The 15,888-nt window shown below is 35.1% G+C and overlaps 1 protein-coding gene across 2 annotated transcripts in view; it reads left to right on the top strand.

Moving 5' to 3' along the window:
* Smp_152800.1 (putative chromosome region maintenance protein 5/exportin) overlaps positions 1 to 15,888 on the top strand; it is a gene marked incomplete at its 5' end in the record, with an annotated part of 28,942 nt that overhangs the window by 12,507 nt on the left and 547 nt on the right. Inside the window, 9 exons of one of the 2 annotated variants that reach the window (XM_018794061.1) lie at positions 616 to 677; positions 797 to 923; positions 2,131 to 2,341; positions 3,755 to 3,852; positions 5,170 to 5,207; positions 6,016 to 6,110; positions 7,408 to 7,733; positions 9,479 to 9,766; positions 10,668 to 10,763. In XM_018794061.1, the coding sequence (XP_018648511.1) occupies positions 616 to 677; positions 797 to 923; positions 2,131 to 2,341; positions 3,755 to 3,852; positions 5,170 to 5,207; positions 6,016 to 6,110; positions 7,408 to 7,733; positions 9,479 to 9,766; positions 10,668 to 10,763 (1,341 nt within the window). Of the gene's footprint in view, positions 1 to 615; positions 678 to 796; positions 924 to 2,130; positions 2,342 to 3,754; positions 3,853 to 5,169; positions 5,208 to 6,015; positions 6,185 to 7,407; positions 7,734 to 9,478; positions 9,767 to 10,667; positions 10,764 to 15,888 lie in introns of those variants that run through there. The other variant, XM_018794062.1, reaches the window with a different exon arrangement.

The following is a 15,888-nucleotide window of genomic DNA, read 5'->3' as shown; positions in this document are numbered from 1 at the left end:
TACATTTCATTTGAGTATCACTTCATAAGCTTGTATTCAGTCAATTTAGTTTATCCCTATAGAGCAATGTTTAGGAAGCGCAAATGAAGAAGAATTTGTCTCAAACAATCAGTCATTAGAAAGTGTAAAGATAAGCCAAATTCACAAGCGAATCGAAATCGGTTTACTACTAAATATTGTTGATTTAAAAGTAATGAGTGATCACAGTTTTTGTAGTTTCATTCTATTCATCTTTTTCTTACTTTTAGTTACACGCTGATGGTACTTTTATTCTTTTATTTTAAACCAGTTCATATATCATTTATCCAACACAAAATACTGCTTTATCAAACTCTTCTTAGTAACTTAGTATCTTGGTGCCTTAAAACATCAACATGTGCACCACACCTTAACAGTAACCCCTCATAATAATAAAATGTAATTGTCTGTATAGGGCTATCGTAGATGTTATTAGGTTCGTTAATTGTCCCCTAACTCAAAAACAATCGATACATGAAATTCTTTCAAACTCATTCATGCATATGAAGGTTCAACGTAGTATATACGCTAATTATTGCTGAATCCATTATAATTATCTAAGGCCTTCATCATCACTATTTTGTTTCATTTACCCAGCTTGAAAATATTTCACTACCCATCTTGGAACCCGTTTTATCACCAGTTTTGCATGTTCTTCGGTAAGTACCATTATGAATTGTGTCTTTTAGGTCATTTATCGGTTAATCATCAATATTTATGAAAATGTTCATTTATAATTAGTTTTAATTCGTATTTATTGAATTGTTTTGTAACTCAGAGCATTCAACGAACTTTGGTTACCGGAAACACTGAAACTAGTTCATCCAACTTTACTTCCTGTATTACAACATACAGATGAAATTCAACTATGTTCATTGAATTCTCAATTTCAAAATATACTCAAAGTAAGTAGTGATGTAAAATAAACAACATATGTTCCCTTGTGATTATTCATACTTACTATTTTGTCAGACACTGACTAAGTGTCTGTATTTCCTTGTTCACAGCATATTTAACGTTACCTACTCATTTTGTTTGCTAGATTAAATAAACAGCTCTACTGAAAAGAGAACTATGTGTATGATACAGTTATATAATAAAAATGGTACAATGAAATAAAATTAAGCTAAGCAATTTTTGTCTATAAAATGATTTACGAGTTGATTTTGTATTCATATGAAGTTGAACCAAGCGAATTGAAATTTTTTATGTACGCTTATCAATTCAATCAACTAAACAGTTGCATTGATATAAGTTAAATGGTTAGAAAGCATGATATGTATGTTTTCTCAAAATGTTAACATTTAGAATCCAGGTGTGACTATCTGCTTGACCATCAGAGAAAAAGCGTACAACAAGCGCATAGACACTATACTATTGGGAACCTTATGAGACACGAAAAAAGTTGCATCCGAAAACGACTACACTATTATTGCTGACAAATTTAGGTGAGATATGGCGTGAATTCGTTGCTTAGTGGTTAATTCATTTATTCCCTAAAACAGTAAATACCTTAGATATTATAAAACCAATTATTAATCTCTAGCTCCAATAGGCTACGTTTGCAGCATATTGCAGAAATAGTTAAACGTGGAGTTTCAAGGACTGATTTAAGTTCGCCGACTACCCGTAAAAGAAAATTTTACTACTAGTATTATCCGTGATCCTAACTGAAAAAACCTTGTTCTTATAGATTAAATCACAAACTGGTCTTAGGTTGACTACCATTATAAGCCAGGAGGCACTGGGCAGCCATTTCGTTTTAGTGTGGAAGACTTCAAAAGTACGCATTCACAACTCCGCCATTAGATACTGATTCAGGACCTTCAGTCTCGTATGCGAACGCTTAACCTCTAGACCACTGAACCGGAATCCGGAAATGTACATGTTCGAAGGTCCTTCTTTCGGTCCTCAGTGGCGGGGTTATAAATGGGTTCTTATGAGGTGTCTCGTACCAGGACAAAACAGTTTTCTAGTACTTCTTGGTTTTCAATGATGATTTAGCTAATATCATTCCGTAATTTAATCTATGAAAATCTAACAAACTCCACAAAACCCCTATACTAAATTCCGTTCTGTATATATTTATTATCTGCTTATTGTTTTTAATAGTTTGTAGATGTTACGAGTCCTTCGTTACACCGGTTGCGCACTTTCCTCAATGACTGTCATGAGAATTTAATGGGGATAGTTGGTCTTTTATTTGTTTCGTTGGGATCGAAATTCTATCGTTTACCAACTGAACAGTTAAGAATTGCATTGCACGATGGTTGTTGTGCTGCATTTGAACATTTGCCCGACCTCAAGCTAAACAGTCTTCTACGTATCCTTTGAAAATACTGCATTGTTATTATTATTATTTATGAGTTCGACGTAAACAGATCATCGTTCAATAAAACCCACTTTAGTATCATGCTTCTTTAATATTATCCGAATTCAAATATGCAAATAAGAAGCCATAAATGATAAAGTAACTTAAACACCTATAATGTAATTAAGAATTGAAATATATGCAGACTTGTTTAAAGTGTTTGCTTTAATCAATATCGTTTTATCTAGTTTAATAAAAGGCATGTTTTTTTGGGGAAACATTGTTCTGCACTGCATTGAATCAGGGCTGTAAAATAGTTCTTTTTTGAACCATAATTTTTTTTTTATTAACAGAAATTTACTACGTTAGTTATAGGTTATCTAAAATCGTCGTAATTTTTGTCCTAATCCAAAAACCCAGTTATCTGGGCTTGTATTTTAAAAAAAATCCAAAGACTAGATCAATCACTTTACTTACCAAATATCAATCATTGTCATCAAAAATATTCTCACTGAAGCATTGATAAAATAAACATGATTATTTAAATTAAGAACTAACATCATTTAGTTGTGAATAGTTAAAAGAAAATTCGGACAAGTCATAGTGTGTCATTTACCTAAGCCAACGGAAATTCCCAAAACAAACCAATATTCAAATGTGAAATCGATGATAAAAATAGAAAATAGAGTTTTTAATCAAAAATTTCTCCATAAAATTGTTTTCTTTTTCAAATCTACATAGTAGTTTTCATCTGTAGAGTTTTAATCGAGTTTAATTTTACTAAACTGTTACCAATGCAACTACATGACTGAACACTAGTGCTTATCTCCTCGATTCTTCTTTAACATAATTCAGTTTCTGAAAAATATATATCCTACCACGGTGTGAACAGACTGTTCCAGTAGATTTATACTCCTTTTTAATCATCAGATTCATTCCAAGGTTAAATGTTAATTCAGAATGATCTACATGTTTTATTATTCAAGTTTGATCTCATTTGATCATGAATACATAGACACTTAATCTCATATCATTAAATAGGCTATTTTCCCTATGTTTGTAGTGCTTACTACTTTCACCAATTTCCGCATGTTTATATCTTCAGTTGATCTAATATTTATCCCATATACAAAAAATTTATGCCTCCGAAAGTGTTTTGTAATATTATATTGTCACAAACGGCTGCGATAGTTCTTCTATATTAATAATCATCCAGTTATTGAGACTGTCGGTTGATTATTAATGATAAATTTTATCAATAACATGCATAACTAACGCATGCTAAAAAGAATATGTTTTCGTTTTTAAAAAATTCGCTTAATGCTACCGACATGGTATGATTGTGTAAATTCATCCTACTTAATGTACACAAATCTTCAAATGCCTTCAGCCTATATTTTCCTTAACTGTTGTCAATTAACCTAGGATCTATTCTTCGTCCCTTTATCCGTCAGTGTCCTAGGCAGCATTTTGAAACTGCCATCATTCCTTTGGTCCCTCCAATAATTGAAGCTGCTATTAAGGTAGGATCATTATTTTCCTCATGTTCTCACAAGAGTATTCGCATCAGACATAATTAAACTTATCATTAATGAAACCACTTCCATTTATCTAATTGTTTTTTTGGGATAAAAACATGCCAAGCATAAAGTATATACCTTATGTAACAAACCTTTGACGTGATTAGGTAAAAACTGATAGACTGACTATTTGGACCATTGAATTCTGAATTATTAGTTTAAACGTATTGTATTTGGCCTCAGTTTGGTTTTGTGTCGGGCTGTGCATACGTGTGTGTTAACTGCTTAGAAGCCCCAAAAAACCATGATCAAACAACTGCGCCGCCCTAGTTCTTCAACCGATATCAGTCTTTAGTGTAAACTACTTTCAAAATAAAATTTCTGAATGGATTTGTCATCGTAAGTTTTAGAGATTAACTGTCGGATTCATTTTATTTCATAACCAAGCTTAAATTTGGATATATTTAAGGAAGAGATTGAAAACATTTTTTAAGTTAGTCGTTATATTTCAGGATAACTTGTCCTATCTAAGTTAAATTGTCAGTAAAAGAGCGAATGCAGTAATATAGTTGAATATTTCACTTATTTTCATACTGACGTAAAGGTTATGTTTTCCTGAATTGATTATAAGTTGTGGCATTTTATTCTCGTAAGAGCTTCTCTAAGACCATACTTCTTAAGCCAAATTTTCAAAGATTTTAAATCTTAACGTGCTATAATTAACTTATACTTTAGACTGAACATATAATATATATATATATATATAATTCTTTCTTATCTTCAAAAAGTTTATTGTCAATTTAAACTCAAACCTTGTTATTACATGTCAGTCAGCGCATGTTTCAGGTTTTAATTGTGATTTGTATATAATATTTGTATGAAAGAGATCAGTTCCGGTTAGCAGTAGAATCCACTGCTCGCATTCCATATTGTTCGGGATTCATCAACTAAACGTACCTTCACCCCAGTGTTAATGTTTATCGCAGCTGATGAATCCCAAAAAGGACAAAACGTACATTTTGGATTCTATTGTTAACTGCACTTGTTCTCTTCAGTAAAACTTTGCCGGAAATTTCTTTGTTAAGGCTATCTAAACAAGATACTTATATTCTAACCATGGCTGATCAAAATTAAGTCGACAACATCATTAACGAGATAATCCAAATCCATTATAATAATGATATTTGTATACAGTGATTTAAGCAACTGACTTCTATCGTCTGGATTTTGCATGCACCTGTGACTGGTATATATCCAGTTAACTGTAAACTAATTTAACTATAAATTTCTCATAGTGATTCTATTTCAATTTTGTTTCAGAGAACTGGTGCAAGATGGAATGAATTAGTCGTGGCCGAGTATGTTCACGTATTTCAACAAACTAATGTCGAATATTATATAACTATGATGACAGAATATGCATTTTTATTACTTATGAGTGCAATCCGTGTTTCTTTATTCAGACATTCATGTTTGTTCTGATTATAATTCCTCCTAATTCATTTAATTAAAATTCAAAAATCTACGAAAAAACTTGCTGTATAGACTACATATGATCTACTTTTGAGTAAATGAAAATAGCCCGAGAAATGGTCTTAGAAATCTGCGTAACACAATTTTGTAAAATAGGGAAAATTAAAATATGTATATTCCTAACTACAGACAAAAAACGAAGACACCATTTTAGACAAAATTTCTACCTTATAAGTTTATTTTGTTAGGGTATTCATGTCATTCATCATCGACAACGATAAAACGTTTATGACTATCAATTAGCTTATCTCTGTATAAATAAATAAAGTGTTGTTTATTAGTCTGTTTCAAAGAATCACTCTTTGAATGGTTGATAGGTAGGATACTGGCCACGATTCTTGTTAGGAAAAAATCATGACCAGAAAATTTTCAATTAATTGTTACGATAGATCTTAATTTATGACAATTATAAATTGTTCTTTTTCATGGATCCGCAGCTAGATCACCCCTGATATTCAAGTTCTTTGCCAACTATTTTATGTTACATCGGTGTGATAAAAGGACATTTGTTTCAATTTATGTTGAATCCTAATCATGTTACACATTTAATCAGTGAGATGAATAGTTTTTCGTTGAACAATACCAAAATCAATTTTAAATCATAGTTTCTATTTTAAATTGTTCATTTTTTAGTGGACGTATCTGTGAAGACGAAAAAGCAATCGCAGCTGAACTTGTACTGGACAGATCGACTCGTCTGTTAAGTCGAACATGTTTAGATATATTGCGTAAGCTGTTGATTTTTATCATCAACCAATTAAATGTTTGTTGTTACATTATTAACTATTTATCCTATTAACATAGCTTATCGTGTGTTTTAATGTTTTTCCATATATCTTTTCAACAATATTCTTCCTTTACTTCCACATCACATACTTGATAGTCTTGGGCGGAGTTCTGAAATTCAGTACATTTACGGTCGTATATTTCTTCGAATAGACAAGTTAAACCAGTGTATAACTTATGATCGTATATATTAAGCACACAAACTCTAACTTCTGTTTTTTCATTTCGTTTACCTGTATAAGACAACCTAGAAAATCATATATTTATCTATTATGTTAATTTATTATAAACTTTTTTTTCGTTTCCATGGTCATTTATATATGTTTACTTATTTATTTATTAAATCTAGATGCTAGTGATATAATACTTAGTATTAAAAAAAGGATTTTATGGTTTACCTTCAGTTCACAAATCTTCAAGTTGGGTATATCAACATTTGACGTTGGAGAATCAATTATTTCAGGGTAGTAAGACCATTTAAAAGTATCTCACTGATCCGTGTGTTTTCAACACATGTTGCTTGGTAAATAAAACTCTTTTATCTTCAACCCTTTGTGATACCTTTCTAGAAAAACTTATGCAGAATTCTATACACAGAATTACACCTCTTTTCAATCAATTATTCTACTACATCAACGTAATCGTTTGCAAAATATGTGGATTATTGTTTCTGTTTTCTAAAGACAGTATTCAATTAAACATTTGATTCAGCTTGTAATTACATTATTATTTCAACTCCAATTATGTTATCTATATTAATCTTCTATTATTAGTCTCACAACTTCAATTGACGTATAATCCTATTCAAGTTAATATTGGATACTAGACATTTCAACATTAATAAATTTAAGGAGGAAGAATGCATTTGTAAAATCTCAGCGAAAGAATATATCATATTTCCTTGAAAAAGCTTGGACTAAATTGCCAAGTGAAACGTTGGATTTATTTCAAATTCATCCACCGAGATTTTACAAATACATTCTTCCTCCTTAATATCTCATATCAACTCGGCACTCAAATACTGTGAAACTATTCGATTGATAACTTTACTTTGTTATATTAATAAACCTAAATTCTCCTGCTATAATTGCAAATATGTATTTGACTGAAACTTGACTATTGCTTTGTAGCGTCGATTTGTATTTAGAACTGTAAAACTTGATGAATATTTATTAAAAAGAGTATTCGTTCTTATGTCTCTGTTTTAGTATGATTAATAATTTTTTTTGTTTATTTTAGGTTTGATTTACACTTTCAATGGGTATGAAATATCTGAACAATTTAATACTCCTAAGGAACATGATGGAGAGTGCGATGATGATAATGATGATGTAGACATGTCAGAAAGTATATGTGCAAATGGTCAGTCAGGTACAAATAGTTCGCTTGGACATTTAACAAAATTATTGGCAAATATGCACACTGTGTCATCGGAACCGGACTATAATGCACAGAATCTTCCTTCAGATCCTTTGTTCTTACGTTCACTAACGAAAATTTTAGCTTGGCCTGATACTTCAATTTGCTCTAAAGCTGCTCAGTGGATATCAATTCTGGTTGAGATGGTCAGTTTTTTAGAGAATCATGAAATTTGGTGTTTTTAGTCATAAACTTAATCACAAAATTATTTTATTTTGAATCACTAGTCGTTTTGTTGTCGTTAATCAGTAAGCACTGTCATATTATTCAGCTTTCATTACTTATCGAATCCTGTCGATCATTTTTTCCACTAGGCTTAGCGACTAGATATCTTGGTGCCATTTGCTCGAAGTTAAATGGTTAGTCTAGTTGACTGCACTGGAAAGTTGGTTTATAGAATTTGGTCGGCTCTAAAAAATTAGATAACGTGATAATTCAGCTATTGGCTAATATCAACATATACCCACCAACAGAAAACGTAAGCTTACAGCTTCCCACTAATAATAATAATAGAGTTTAACATCTTTTACTGTACAGTTTATGCCAAGCATTTGTCTATGGTATAAGAGGATTCATTTTCTTGTAGTTTTCTTCATTAAGTTAGACAACAAATGTTCATCTTCTCTAGTACTATAGTGGTGCAGAAATTTACAAGTTTTTATGAACTACATTGTAATTTCTAAATGTTCCATTGTACTACTGCACTGTCCTAATGCTCGATCAATTAAAATCGACTAAATAAGAACATTAATCGTTTAGGAAATTTTGATAACTGAGTTATCACAATTTTTATGTTTTTACTGGTAGTCTAAAGATCCAAATTGTGTTCATGTTGAGTTATTATTATCATTAGCTTTATTCAATATTATATTTATGGTACAATGTAGAATTCTCAGCGCAATGTGTTCCAACAAGTTTCCGTTTCTTACTTCTTGATCGATCTTGACGACAAATGTTAAGTGATCACTAGTTCGAAGTTAGCAGTCCAGTCAATCGACATCTAAATAATGTACATTCTTTTCGCAGCATATTGCCAGCAACCACAGTATCTCTGATTGGGCCTTTGTAACTTGTACGACGAAAATTTGTACACTTTTCAGGAGGGCACCTGGATAGGTTATGCGATTAATAGCCATAATGATGTATTAAAACGAACAAAATTAGATAACTTGTTGAAATATGTAGATAGCAGGAACAGGTAGCCCAGATGTTCAAGCAGGTGGTTGTAACACCAATATGTTTCTATCGTAGTGAACAAGAACACGAGTGGGTACAATTGAATGTATTTATGCACAGAATTACAGAATATCTCAGTGAAATACGAGAACCATGCAGTAAATAGTTAATTTGCAAACTATCAATCAATTGTCTCAATCTTGACCGTTCCTTCTGCAAATATCAATCCATGGTCTCTGATTATTCTCGTTCATGCATTTTCATACCGATTGCGTCCCGTTCTCTCCTTATCGATCTTCTACTGTAATACATTCAATGCCCGACCATCGTTATATACTACTTGTGTGGATATTAGTAGCCCCCACCACACTATCATTTTCAACTCTGCTCCGCGTGCTTCAGTTTTGGCGACCAAATAATGTCACCTGTCCTCATATCTTATATGTAGCTCAATGATAACTTCGTCAATTCATATCTGCCTGTTGATTTACACTAAATGGGTTGATGTAAGTGATATTTTGATTGGCGAGCAGTCACTTTTTCCATGATGCCTTACCAACTATTTGCATTTGATCTTCCCTAATTTCGGTAGTACGTTTTGTAATTGAATAGTCTGACCTATTTAGTTATTGTATCAGTCTCATCATAATTATATGTAAAACCAATAATTAAAAATCTACTATCATTTTTGTTTCTTGACAATTCATTTTTAAAGCTGACCAATACCGTCACTCAGACTAATTGTGGTCCAAAAATTGCTACCACACATTTATCTACTGATATTGCAGAATTTATTTTATTCGGAATCTTATGTGGTCTACACGTAAATGGTAAAAATGCTGAAAATGCTTTAAACTGTTTACTATATGCTGGAATTAAAACTTATCTATCTGTGGATATTATTGTGGCCAGACAAAATTTACGATCTGTTATAATTCGTGTTTTAATGGATACATTAAATGGTGATAAAACTAAAGAAGGACAAATACAACAGCAACTTCAAGTTAGTATCTTTTTTCTTCTATATGAAACCGTATTTGTTTTATTATTGTTATTGATAGTCCTTATGATTTTTTATTTATTCTATTGATGACTATATAGCTGAATGATGCTGGAATATTCCATTACTAGTGTTTGGTGCACATTTGTTCATATATGTATTTATTCCTCATTTATATCATTCTTGTATTTGATTCGTAAAATTGTCATCTCTTTTCCTTCTGCAAAACCATTATAATGTGAATCTCTATCATCATCAACATGTTCTGTATATAATTTTGGGAGTTCAAATGATTCTGTTGCATTTCTAGATTTTTCACTATTTGTTCAGTCAGTTGCTCCATTTCTGTATGATTGAAAAAAACATTCAACTACTATAAAGTGTCTAATCATAGTATGTATTTATTGAAATGATCTATCATGCATTAACATTCCTATACCTAATTGTGTTTTGTGTGAAATAGGTGTACTGTAGATTTCCATGTAAATTCCAGGTAACATCCACCTTGTAGATTATTTGTTTTTCACTATCCTTTTGGAAATTTACATGGAAAATTCTTGTGTCGTAAATTGCATAAGTTGTTAAGAATTTTAACCCCTGATAGCCTTTAATTAAAAATGTGATAGGTTAACTAAACATACTGAAAAAAACAAGTGTGAGTATTCATCGAAAAGATTCCTCTATAACAATGAAAACTGCTTTTTCCGCAGTATACATGCAGTTGTACGTGTAGTCCAGCACTCTTTTATAATAATTTCACGTTTATACTATGTACTAAGAAGATAGATAGTTATGTATTTAGAAGAACATTTAATTCAGTTTATATTATTACAGCAGTCAGTTTTTATTTAGAACTTTTACATGTTGAAAAAATCCCTATTTATAGGCTTTTTACAAATTTTAGATTTTTGAGGAAAAAATGTTTGGTAACCAAGACAGACCGGCAACAATGAGGGTGAGGCGTGATGCTTTTAAAAAAATCGTTGACCCTATTATTGGAGTAAGTTACTTTCTGATGCTATTATTTCATTTTTGTATGACCATTTCACAACATTTTCTTATTTCGAAATGTAAATAGAAAGCTCATTCATAATTCTTTTGTAGCGTACTTCACCTCAGCCCTCATAATATCTCATTTTTCTTATTGAGTGAATGGTCTGCATTATATTGTGTTAATACTTCTTAAACTAAATAACGAAAATGTACTTCCACTTTTCATAAATAAGCATACCGAATCCTCTAGATTGCCCCCAAATGTCCTGGTACGCTCGACGGTGGAGAGAGTCCGCTCTCTCTTGAAATGCTCTCACATGGCTACGTGTATACAGTCACTGCCAAGGAAGTCCTACTCACTACCTTCTCGTGGCGGGAATGTTGTTTACGAAACCAGAACAAAAGGCGAATGCCCGGTGCTTTAACCGGGTTGGTGGATACGGGGTGTCCACCCAGGGGAGTTGGAAAACCCTGATTCCAAACCAATGGTGCACATGGGCTCCAGTATCCTGAAGAAGCAAATGGCTCATAAACCAATTGTTGGCTACCATGGGACTGCATCTCCTTACGTCGTTCCACTGCCTTGTGGACTAGACTTTTAGGTCAAAGACTCCAGGTGTAGCCCCCTAAAAAAACCACCTGCTTCTGTTTGGGCACCTGGGCAGTATCACAGCCCACACACGAATAAAATTACTATTAATACTGGAAATACTGTTCTCTCTCTTCAATTAAAACTCAGACAACTCGCATCCATTTGATAACATTCATTTTTTTTTTTCTTTTTTTTATACTATGTCACATATTTACTCTCTTTTATTTCCACCTTGTGTGTCCTTATTTTTCAACTTATGCGGCAGCTCGCCTATGGTGGAAACACTGTTCTATCTCCAGTCACTGACTGGTCGAAAGTTGAGTGCTACCACCAAATACGAATACTGAAACAGTCTTTCTAAACAACCATTCAAACTGGCTTCCTTCAACGTTCGCACACTAATGCAGATCAGACAACAAATAGGGCTGGCTATGTCTTTAGAAAGTCTTAATACTTACCTCTACTCTAGTGAAGTACTACAAATTCGCTCTCCATCCGTTGCTTCGTAAAGCTTGTTTCACGTGTGTTTATCCGGAGACCCTGTGGCATCTTCGTATGGTTTTACTGGCGTTTGTGTTGCACTAAGCTCTAGAGCTGAAGTAGCACCGGTCGATTGTATCCTCATTAACAGTCGGTTATGTGCTGTTAGATTAGAAAGTTCCATCAACATGAGAATAAATCGGTGTGAGAAACGATGTCTTTTCGTCATCTCCGTCCATATCCTGACAGATTGCAGCCTGGTTAACAGTTCTACAGGAAGTGTGTTCGACAGATATTGTAGTACTAGCCGGAGATTTGAGTGCTCAGGTTGGGCGTCTAGGTACAGAAGAGAGTCGTGTAGGTGATCGATGGAGACTTGTTGGTTGCAAGTCAGATAACGGGCACCGTCTACTGCAACTGTGCACAGACCACAACCTGTTTCTTGTTATCACTAACTACCGGCACAGTCATCGCCGGTGTGCCACCTGGCGTCCTCCCTCTGCATCTCAAGCCTAGACTCAGATTGATCACATCGCGATCAGCTACCGCTGGCGTGGTTGTGTACAAGACTGCCGCTCCTTTTGGAGTACTTATCTGGACTCTGACCATGCCCTTGTTTGCGCCTATCTTACCTTACTTTTCAGTGGCCAACAAATTCATCGTCCTAAACGGATCTATGTCAGTAAATTAGTCGCAGCGCCTGTTGCAACTAAATATCAAACCGAGCTAGGTTCAAGGCTAGCTACCGTTCCACAGAAAAATATAGATGAGCATTAGTTGCAATTACACGACTGCATGAAAATCGCGAGTGAAGTTCCTTGCGGCTTCGAGGAAACGTCCCGCTCATAAGCACTGAATTTCTTCAGGCTCTGTACAACTCATTGAAGCTCGTTTGTCTACTCCGAGAGACCACGAGTTTGACCACAAACGAAGGCTGTTACGTAATGAAATTGGGCAAAGCTTGCGTAAGGACCGAGAAGCCTGGTGGTCGGAGCGTGCTAATAAGATGGAAGCAGCAGCTGCATCTGGTAACTGCCGGACGCTCTTCCAACTCATCCGAGCCACCGGCAGCAAGAAGTCTGGTGTGAGTGAAACAATCTACGAGGATGACGGGATGCCAATCACTAACATCTCTCGACGTCTTGGACGATGGGCGGAATTTCTCGAAGGGCAGTTCAACTGACCTGCTGCTCCGGCAACACCAACCAGTTTGTCCTCCCCCCCCATGGCCGGTGACGACTGATCCACTAAACGAGGCGGAAGTTCGCAAGGAACTCCAACTCTTGAAACGCTACGAATCACCGAGCCCAGATGACTTACCTCCGACTCTTTTTAAAGATGGTGGTGACTTTCTGGCTAAGGAACTGACTGCATTGTTTGCAAAGGTTTGGGAGGAAGAAAGTGTTCCAACATCATGGGATGAGTCGATAGTCGTCCCTATCTTTAAAAAGGGTTCACGTTGTTCCTGTAACAACTATCGGGGGATAAGTCTACTTCCGATTGCGTCCAAACTATTGGCTTCTATCATTCTTCGTAGGTTGTTTAAAACCCGAGAACGATTGACTCGCGAGGAGCAGGCTGGTTTTCGTTCTGGTCGAGGATGCATTGATCACATCTTCACCCTCCGCCAAATGTTAGAACACCGTCATACTTATCGCAGGCCAACAATCGTAGTGTTTCTTGATATCAGGGCTGCCTTCGATTCTTTGGACAGGACTGTTCTCTGAGATTGTCTATTGAAGAAGGGTGTGTCTGACAAGTTTATTAACATCTTAAAGGCCCTACATACAAACACCTCAGGCAGAGTGAGGGCATACAACCACCTTTCTCCCTTGTTTCATTCGAGCAGTAGGGTTGGACAGGGTTTCTCAATCTCACCATCCTCTTCAACTTTGTTATCGATGACATTCTGGAAACAGCTCTGATGGATGTAAGTAATGGCGGTGTGGATCTGCTGCCTGGAGAACGACTTCTCGACCTCGAGTATGCGGATGATATTGTCTTACTGTGCGATAATGCCCAAGGCATGCAATCCGCACTTAATCAGTTGGCAATCAGTGTCCGCAGGTACGGTATGTGCTTTGCATCCTCCAAGTGCAAGGTACTCCTACAAGACTGGCAGGATTCTCATCCTGTACTCACCCTAGATGGTGAGCAGATTGAAGTAGTTGAGAAGTTCGTGTATCTAGGTAGCTACATAAGTGCTGGTGGTGGCGTGAGTGATGAGATTGATGCACGTATAAGGAAAGCCAGAGCGGCTTATGCCAATCTGGGCCATCTCTGGCGTCTTCGTGATGTTAGTCTGACTGTGAAAGGTCGGATCTACAACGCGTCGGTGAGAGCAGTTTTGCTCTATGCTTGTGAAACCTGGCCTCTCCGAGGTGAGGATGTTGGACGACTCTCTGTGTTCGATCATCGTTGTCTCCGAAGGATTGCTAACATCCAGTGGCAACACCATGTTAGTAATGCAGAGGTTCGGCATCGTGTGTTCGGTCACAGCGACAATAATTCGATTAGTGTCGCTATCTTGAGGCGTCGACTTCTGTGGTTTGGACATGTCCTACGAATGTCGTCCCAGAGGATTCCACGTCGTGCATCATTTGCCGACTCTGGGACTGGTTAAAAATGTAGAGAGGTGGTCAGTGTATGATATGGTGTCGTGGTATGAAAGAAAGATGTACATGACTAACTTCTGTTGGTCCTTTCACAACTCTCTGGTTGGGTTTCTAGAGATGGTGCAACACAGTGGCTAGAGACGTTATTAGATATGACTCAACAGAAGCCAGTGGCGATCCTTCTTTTACTTTCTTCATGAAAAATGGACTTAACTTCTTGAACCGAAAGAATTCTTTCTAGTTGTACCTTTGCTAACTGAACTGTTTCTGCCATTATTATTATTTCACTATCATACAATAATTTCCGCTCGTTATTGTTCTCCTTTTTCTTATACACCCTTTATATTCTCTATCTCTTCACACTCTCATTGTTATCGTGTGGCGCATATGTATTTGGTGCCCCTTTGTACCAATATTTACGTGTTCAAATAAATAAAATAGATTGCTCGTCGTAACAGTTTATGGAACTACATTACTTAAGGAATTGGTTACTCTTAGTATTTCGAACGAGGCTACAAAAGTTAACCAACCATCTTGAATGCATACTAATAAGGTTTCTATTCAAAACTGTAGATCACGAGTAAATGTGGGCTTCACATGAATTCCTGGTTTAAATTATTCAATATTTATTTCCCTAATAATATTTATATATACTATGTATGCTTTCGAAAATATTCGTGGTATCAGATTAAAACTATCGATCAGTATAACAGTCTAAATCTAGCGCAGTACAAATGGAAGTTATCTTTACCTTCATTACGTTGGAACTTGATATCATCTTTCATTAATCATTCCTCTTAATTATAACAACCCGATGTATCAACGTATATCGACATATTATTGTAACATCGCGAAATTATTGCGTATTGCGATAGGACTAAGCGAATTTCTACCGATTGACCAAATTCAGATATCCTAGTACGACCCCAATACTGTTTCCCCAAATCCAATATATCAGAACACAGCCGTTAAATGAGAATTGTTTATGGGGTCCGAAGCAGATCGAAAATGATTTACAGACAAGGCATATTTATACAGTTAAGATGGCTATGAACAGTAACCAATGGAAAGAAAGGACACGTAAAGGTTATAATTAGGACAACTCAAAGTTGACCAATAGGAAAACGACACGTGAAAGTCATAGTTAGGACAACTGTAAATAATGACCAATAGGAAATAACATATGAAACATATGGAAAGTCTGAAAACATACCACTTTACGTTCGAGATCATTTTTGGGATATTCCTGTGAATATCCTAACAATTATCCATTGAGCTGCAAAGGAAACGCGTGGAATTCAACATGATCAAATCTACAAAAAGAAATTTCCTCGAAATGTGAGTCTTAAAACGCAGTTCCCAATTGTCAATCAATAAGATACCCAATTAGCCCCGTTTATCTATACATTCAAAGTTGTTCATGGTGGTACAAAACCAGATATGCG

The sequence above is a fragment of the Schistosoma mansoni genome, chromosome 1 (assembly GCF_000237925.1).
Source record: "Schistosoma mansoni strain Puerto Rico chromosome 1, complete genome".
In the NCBI taxonomy this organism is placed as follows: domain Eukaryota; kingdom Metazoa; phylum Platyhelminthes; class Trematoda; order Strigeidida; family Schistosomatidae; genus Schistosoma; species Schistosoma mansoni.
The sequence above is the reverse complement of the archived record's forward strand: the minus strand, read 5'-3'. Positions and strand labels throughout refer to the sequence as shown.